The sequence below is a fragment of the Saccopteryx leptura genome, chromosome 3 (assembly GCF_036850995.1).
Source record: "Saccopteryx leptura isolate mSacLep1 chromosome 3, mSacLep1_pri_phased_curated, whole genome shotgun sequence".
Lineage (NCBI taxonomy): Eukaryota > Metazoa > Chordata > Mammalia > Chiroptera > Emballonuridae > Saccopteryx > Saccopteryx leptura.
The window spans coordinates 126,890,727-126,898,673 of record NC_089505.1 but is presented as its reverse complement, the minus strand read 5'-3'; the positions used below and the strand labels follow the sequence as shown (position 1 = coordinate 126,898,673).

General features: G+C 46.7%; 1 protein-coding gene across 4 annotated transcripts in view; it reads left to right on the top strand.

The window, feature by feature from the left end:
* The first annotated feature begins 1,746 nt into the window (after positions 1-1,746).
* ECHDC2 (enoyl-CoA hydratase domain containing 2) overlaps positions 1,747-7,947 on the top strand; it is a 234,551-nt gene continuing 228,350 nt past the window's right edge. For 3 of the 4 annotated variants that reach the window (XR_010750259.1, XM_066376343.1, XM_066376341.1), the window contains exon 1: positions 1,747-1,966. Coding sequence is in view for 3 of the 4 variants with exons in the window: in XM_066376343.1 (XP_066232440.1) it covers positions 1,834-1,966 (133 nt within the window). In the remaining variant the exon portion in view is untranslated. The remainder of the gene's footprint in view (positions 1,967-7,947) is intronic. The other variant, XM_066376342.1, reaches the window with a different exon arrangement.

Here is a 7,947-nt window from a genome sequence, read left to right as displayed (position 1 = left end):
GGTTGGTTCAGTGGTAGAGCGTTGGCCTGGCGTGCAGGAGTCCCGGGTTTAATTCCCGGCCAGGGCACACAGGGGAAGCGCCCATCTGCTTCTCCACCCCTCCCCCTCTCCTTCCTCTCTGTCTCTCTCTTTCCCTCCCACAGCCAAGGCTCCATTGGAGCAAAGTTGGCCCGGGCGCTGAGGATGGCTCCATGGCCTCTGCCTCAGGCGCTAGAATGGCTCTGGTTGCAATAGAGCAACGCCCCAGATGGGCAGAGCATTGCCCCCTGGTGGGCATGCTGGGTGGATCCCAGTTGGGCACATGCCCGAGTCTGTCTGACTGCCCTTTCCAACTTCAGAAAAATCCAAAAAAGAAAAGAAAAGAAAAAAAAATTGGCCATTAACTGTAGGTCCATTTCGTTCTATGTATTTCCTTCCTGGGGAAATCTACCACCTGCACAGTGGTTGGATTCAGCCCGTTCACACTGGTTTAGCAGAACTGATACCTAATTTTTTGTTGAGTTCCACGAACCAGTTGTTAAAATGGAACTTGTTGTAATCAGGGTTCTCTCTAAGGTGGGCGCCTAGGCAGCCACCCAATGTGGAAATCAAATTTACATTCCTTACTCGTTATCAAAGTTCATCTGCACAACAGTGTATTCTAAGCATCCATAGTAATTAATGTTCATTCCATCCATAGTTAAAAGAATGGGATCCTATTCCTACAGTAAAAAGATAGTAAAGGATAAATCACACAGCCAGTGATGGTTGGATAAAAGCAAAGAAAATTGCAAGTGAATACGCCAATCGAGAAGCAATATGAAAAATCTTAAATAACAGTTTTATTTTTTTGGTCAGGTATTATTTAATATTTTTTCATTAATACTTTAGAACTTTTTTTTTTAACAGGGACAGAGAGAGAGTCAGAGAGAGTGATAGACAGGAACGGAGAGAGATGAGAAGCATCAATCATCAGTTTTTCGTTGCAACACCTTAGTTGTTCATTGATTGCTTTCTCATATGTGCCTTGACCGCAGGCCTTCAGCAGACCAAGTAACCCCTTGCTCGAGCCAGAGACCTTGGGTCCAAGCTGGTGAGCTTTTTGCTCAAGCCAGATGAGCACGCGCTCAAGCTGGCGACCCCTGGGTCTCCAACCTGGGTCCTTCCGCATCCCAGGCCGATGCTCTATCCACTGCTAAACCGCCTGGTCAGGCTTAAAACTTTTTTATAACATAATCTAGTTTTTTGTACTCCTTTTATTGTTTTCATTTAAGAATTAAATGCATGAAATAATAAACTACCTTTCAGTATATAGTTTTTTTATACTTCAAACGGTCATTAGGGCAGAGAACCGGTTGTTAAATTATTTGAATCCCATCACAGGTTTCAGATATTAAAAAGGTCCACACTCCTTATCCTAGAGAAACTAAACCGTAATGGCTGGTTCAGGTTGAAAAGTTTTTTAATTCAATGGCTGAGATTGACTAGGTCCTCAACGGGTTGTGAACTCCCGCCCCGGGTCCAAATGAGTCCAGTTCAGGCTGGACATTTTTATTTTGCAGTAGGATACTACCCATTTAAATCCCTTATCCGTACTTGAACTGGCGTCTGCCTTCATCTTTCTCAGTGTTAATATTACTGTCTCCACTTTACAGATTAAAACACTGAGCTTAATTAACGCAGCAGTCTTGCCCCAAATTACATAGCAGAGCTGGGCTTCCCCTCTACCCAGGTCTCCCAGTCTCCCGTCGGCCGATAGGTGGAGCAATTTGCGCAGGCCTCGGGGCCCGCGGCAGGCCTTCGGTGAGAGCGGGTAGTGGAGAAGCCGAGCGGCACCTTCCCTTCGGAGCCCAGATGCAGCGCGCCCTGATCAGCGCCCTGCGCCTAACGCGCCCCCGGACACCCATTTCGGCCCGCCGCCGCGCCTCGGTTGGAGCCGCCCGGGCCCCGGAAATCCAAGTGCGCGCCTTGGCGGGTGCCGACAAAGGTGAGAGTGCACAGTGCCCGAGAGCACCGGGATGTGACTGGGGCGAGCCCAGGCCGAGCTGAGGAGTGGGGAGCCTGGCACTGCTGCCCGAGCCGAAGCGATGGCCAGCGCGTCCACTACATATGGAAAGACTGAGATCAGTAAGAGGAAGGACGGTCCCTCAGAGCGTTTCAAGATTTGGTCCCAAATCCTCTGCATTCCAATCTAGGCTCCCCGGAAGCGAATGACCACCCCACTGACTGCCCCGACCCTAGTTGGAGTGGGACTCGTTCAATATCAGTCCTATCAGTCCCTGCCTGGTTCGATGGCCTGGGCTGTAAGGACGAGGAGTCGCTCAGGTATAGGACTTGGCACCAGCTCTCCCCACCCCCTGAGGGTTAAAAGGCTTGATTGCCCTCCAGGGCCCAGGGCCCCAGCAAGGCTCCTTGGGGGCTGAGGCAGCAGAGCCAATCCGCGTGCAGGGCCGCGATGAAGGCAGGAGAGTGAGGGCAGAGGACTGCGCGTCTCTCACTGCGTACAGGTCCCGCCACTGCCAGATGAGTTTTGTGTCCCGCTGACTCAGAGGGGAAAGTTCGAATTCACTGGCAGAAAACACCTTCGACTGTGCTTTGTGTTCCTTAGTCCGCTGTACCTTACCATCAGGCCAAAGCCATTCTGTTCTCTTTACTTTTTCCCCAATCCTATCCCCTCTTCCCTGCGTTTGAAGTAGCATTGTTTGTGTCACACTTTTCTTCTTTACACAGATGGCGTTAGACTCTTATTCCCTTCCCCCACCCTACACTAACTTTTGAAGAGCTGCTTTGCCAAATGAATCTAGTTTCCTCCTTCCTGCTGTAGATACTACACCCTGGTGTGCACCCCCCACTTTTGATGGACATCTAGGGGCTGCCAGCATCCTGCTACATAACTTGGTGTCAACTTCTCTGGCCATATGGGTTTGCGGAGTCTAAGAGAATACTGTACCCCTTACTCTTCTGTTTAGTTCACTGCCAGACTGGCAACAGTGCTGGCATTCAGATAGTTATAATTATTCTCCCCACTTTACAGATTAAGAAACAGACATGGAAAGGTTAAGCTATGTGAGCCAGGTCTGATTTCAAAACTTGTGTTCTCAATTATTAGCTCATAACTGCCTATTCTGTACAAAACACAGATTTGTACATCAGTAAAAAATGTTATTGGAGTATGCCCTACCACCACCACCCCTCCCCACCCCCACCCCTTGCAGAAGTTGCCAGTTTGATCCTCGGGGCAGGGCACATGCAGGGACAGATCAGTGTTCCTGTCTCTCTCCCTTCTTTTCTCTCTAAAATCAATAAAAAATAAACATTTTAAAAAAATGTTGGGCCCTGCCTGACCAGATGGTGGCGCAGTGGATAGAGCATCAGACTGGGATGCTAAGGACCCAGGTTCGAGACCCCAAAGTCGCCAATTTGAGCGTGGGCTCATCTGGTTTGAGCAAAGCTCGCCAGTTTGGACCCAAGGTCGCTGGCTCGAGCAAGGGCTTACTCAGTCTGCTGAAGGCCCACAGTCAAGACACATATGAGAAAGCAATCAGTGAACAACTAAGGTGTTGCAATGAAAAACTGATGATTGATGCTTCTCATCTCTCTCCGTTCCTGTCTGTCTATCCCTACCTATCCCTCTCTCTCTCTGTCTCTGTAAAAAAAAAAAAAAAAAAAATGTTGGGCCTTAACCAGTTGGCTCAGTGGATAGAACATTGGCCCAGAATGCAAACATTCCAGGTTTGATACCTGGTCAGGGCACACATGAGAAGTGACCATCTGCTTCTCTTCCCCTCTTTCACCCCTTTTTCTCTCTCTCTCCCTGCCTCACAGCCAGTGGCTCAAATGGTCTGAGCAAAGGCCTCAGGCACTGAGGATAGCTCAGGTGATTTGAGCATCAGCCCCAGATAGGGGTTGCCAGATGGATCCCTGTCTGGGCATATGCAGGAATCTGTCTCACTATCTCCCCTCCTCTCACTTAAAAAAAAAAAAATGTTATCAGGGTCAACATTATCATCCAGAAATAACAAGGATCAGCAGATGAAGCCTCTGCCCCTGCCAGAGGACATTTAGAAGGCCACTGAGGAGGCCTTGGCCAGTTGGCTCAACAGTAGAGTGTCAGCCCAGTGTGTGGAAGTCCCAGGTTCAATTTCCGGCCAGGGCACACAGGAGAAGCACCCATCTGCTTCTCCACCCTTCCCCCTCCCCTTTCTTTCTCTCTCTTCCCCTCCCACAGCCAAGGTTCCATTGGAGCAAAGTTGGCCTAGGCGCAGAGGATGGCTCCATGGCCTCCCCCTCAAGTGCTAGAATGGCTCCAGTTGCAATGGATCAACACCCCAGATGGGCAAAGCAGGGCCCCCAATGGATCCCAGTTGGGTGCATGCGGGAGCCTGTCTCTCTGCCTCCCTGCTTTTCACTTCAGAAAAATACAAAAAAAAAAGACGACGACGAAGAAGAAGGCCATTGAGGGATACAGATAAGCAAACCAAGGAAACACAGTAGAGGAGGTTCCATCAACAAAGCTGAGAACCCTGGGACAAAAAAAATACGGGGCCTTGGAATGTCAAAGGATTGGTAAACACTCCTCTAGTCCATCCTCGACATTTTAGAAGAAGGAAAACGGCCCCTGCCCAGAGCTGGTGTCTCTTCACCACAACTGGCTCAGATTGGGGGGATGAGTTGAGGCCAGAGTGGAGTGCAAGGGCAGATGGGGGGGGGGGTCCTGTGGATGGCATTAAATATTGGACTTTATTTTGATTAAAAGGGGAGGGCAGGGACATGGTCAGATTTGGGTTAGAAAGTTAACTGTGACTCAAATGAAGACTTATATAGGAAGGAGGAGCAAGACTGAGGGCAAGAGGGCCAGCTGGGTGACCCACATCACAGAGAAAAGAGCCTGAACCAAGTTAGTGGCTACAAGGGGGCCCGGGGGCTGAAAGATCTGAGATTTATTTACAAGGTGGGAATTGCAGGCCTTAATTAGTAAGATTCATGGGTGAGGGAGAGGAAGGCAACACAAAGGACTTCTGGGTTGACAGTACAGTCATTCACACCAAGGGAACAGGAGAAAGACTGATAATCTGGGGACATATTGGTTGAGATGTCAAGTGGGCAGGCAGTTGGCCCTGCAGGCTGGGAGCTCGGAGGAGAGCTCTGGGCTGGCCAGGGGGCAGGGCAGCCCTAGAGATACAGGAGACAAGCACGTGGGAGGTGCAGAAGACATGGCAGCTGAGCAGGCCCAGATCCTCCACTCTCCTACCCTACCTCATACTGCTCTCCCTTTGCTCCAAACTCCCCCAGCTCTGGAAGACACTGAAAGGTGGCAGAATATGTTAGCCTTAAATATGCCTCTTTGGCATTAGGATTACTTTAAGCTGAAGGCACTTGAAAAAAACAGCAGCTGCATTTGAAAGAAAGGAGATGCAGTAGATTTCCCCTTTTCTTCTGACCACAGAAGATAAATCCTCCCCCGTGAAAGCTGTCCTGCCTGGACCAGGAGAAAAGAAGCCTTCTTCAACAGAGTCAAAGTGAAGAGAATTCTGTACAAATGTACCTTGTTAAGAAATTATTATTTTCCTTTAGCCTCCCCACATAGGTTAGCTACCTTTCCACAACAGCCTCTCTTTGTTCAACCTACTATAAAAGCATGTAGGTTCCACCATTTCTGGGGTCTTCATTTCCTTATGAGGGACATACGGTATGTGTACCGTATACTCATCATTCAAAGTCAAATCATTTTCCATCACCTTATATATATTTGTCCCTCTTTATACTCTTCTCCCACCCCCCTATCTTTTCTCTTCCCTCACGCCCCACTCCTCTGGTAACCACGAAAATACTTTATTTGTATTAGGTTATAATCACCTTGTTACACAACTGTTACATAATTCAGTGGTTTTCAACCTTTTTACACTTGGGGACCATTGAAAATAGGAGAATTAATTTGGAAACTGCTAAGGCAGAAATCACCCTAAGCATAAGCAAATTCTGTTAAGATCATTGGGTCTATAATCTTCATATAACATCAGGGTGGTTAACTCTTTTGCAAACCAACATGAAATTTCTGGCAAACTGATCTAAAGACCAGTGGTTAAAAAATACTGACATACTTATAACTCCCACAATTTCTTATATAATTGTTCAATAGATATGTAGGGTTTCTTTTTTCATCAACAACATTTAGTTTTTGGGTTGTTTTTTTTTTTCAAAAAATTTTTTAATTTATTCATTTTAGAGAGGAGAGGGGGGAGAGAGAGAGAGAGAGAGAGAGAGAGAAGAGACAGAGAGAGAGAAGTGGGGGAGGAGCTGGAAGCATCAACTCCCATATGTGCCTTGACCAGGCAAGCCCAGGGTTTCGAACCAGCGACCTCAGCAATTCCAGGTCGATGCTTTATCCACTGCGCCACCACAGGTCAGGCTATTGTTTTTTTTTAACATTTAGTTTTTATCTTCAGATGTTTTAGTTTTTGTTTTGTTTTGTTTTGTTTTACAGAGACAGAGAGAGTCAGAGAGAGGGATAGACAGGGACAGACAAACAGGAAAGGAGAGATGAGAAGCATCAATCATTAGTTTTTCGTTGCGCATAGCAACACCTTAGTTGTTCATTGATTGCTTTCTCATATGTGCCTTGACCGCGGGCTTTCAGCAGACCGAGTAACCCCTTGCTCGAGCCAGCGACCTTGGGCTCAAGCTGGCGACCTCGGGGTCTCAAACCTGGGTCTTCCGCATCCCAGTCCGATGCTGTCTCCACTGTGCCACCACCTGGTTAGGCAGATTTTTTAGTATTTTTAAAGGTAAGATTTCCTTCTTATTGACTGATTGATTTTAGGGAGAGAAGAAGGGTGTGAGAGGGAGAGAAACATTGATTTGTTGTTCTACTTATTTATGCATTCAGCGATTGATCTTTGTATGTGCCCTGACTGGGGATCAAACCCAGAATCTTAGCATATGGAGACAAAGCTCTAACCAATGGAGCTACCAGACCAGGGCAAACTCTCATTTATTTGATACTAATAAAATTAAATATCTTTTTATGTGTTTATTGTCCATTTGTATATCTTCTTTTGTGGAATTACCTTTTGTAAGAGTTGAGGTATAAACTCTTTTTTTTTAAATTGAGATATATATAAAATATATTGCTTCTCAGCCTTTTGGCTAAGATCTAGTGTATATTTAGGTATAATTGATATATAATATTAGTTTCAGGTGTACAACAAAATGACTTGATATTTGTTACACTGTGAAATAATCACCACAATCAATATGTCTGGTTAAGATCCACCACTACACATATTTACATATTCTTCCCCCGTGTTCTTAGAACTTTTAAGTACTATTTTCTTAGCAACGTTTTTGTTTTTTTTGTTTTTTGTTTTTAATTTATTTTTTATTTTTTCCGAGACAGAGAGAGAGTCAGAGAGAGGGATAGACAGGGACAGACAGGAATGGTGAGAGATGAGAAGCTTCAATCATTAGTTTTTCGTTGCACGTTGCAACACCTTAGTTGTTCATTGATTGCTTTCTCATATGTGCCTTGACCACGGGCCTTCAGCAGACCAAGTAACCCCTTGCTTGGGCCAGCGACCTTGGGTCCAAGCTGGTGAGCTTTGCTCAAACCAGATGAGCCCGCGTTCAAGCTGGTGACCTCAGGGTGTTGAACTTGGGTCCTCCGCATCCCAGTCCAACGCTCTATCCACTGCTCCACTGCCTGATCAGGCTGTTTTTTGTTTTTTTTTTAGTGAGAGAGACAGGGACAGAGAGAGGGATAGACAGACAGGAAGAGAGATAGATGAGAAACATCAGTTCTTCGTTGCGAGACCTTAATTGTTCATTGCTTTCTCATATGTGCCTTGATGGGGGGAGCTACAGCCAAGCCAGTGACCCCTTGCTCAAGCCAGCGATCTTGGGCTTCAAGCCAGCAACTTTTGGTCTCAAGCTAGTGACCAGAAAATCTTGTCTATGATCCCACACTCAAGC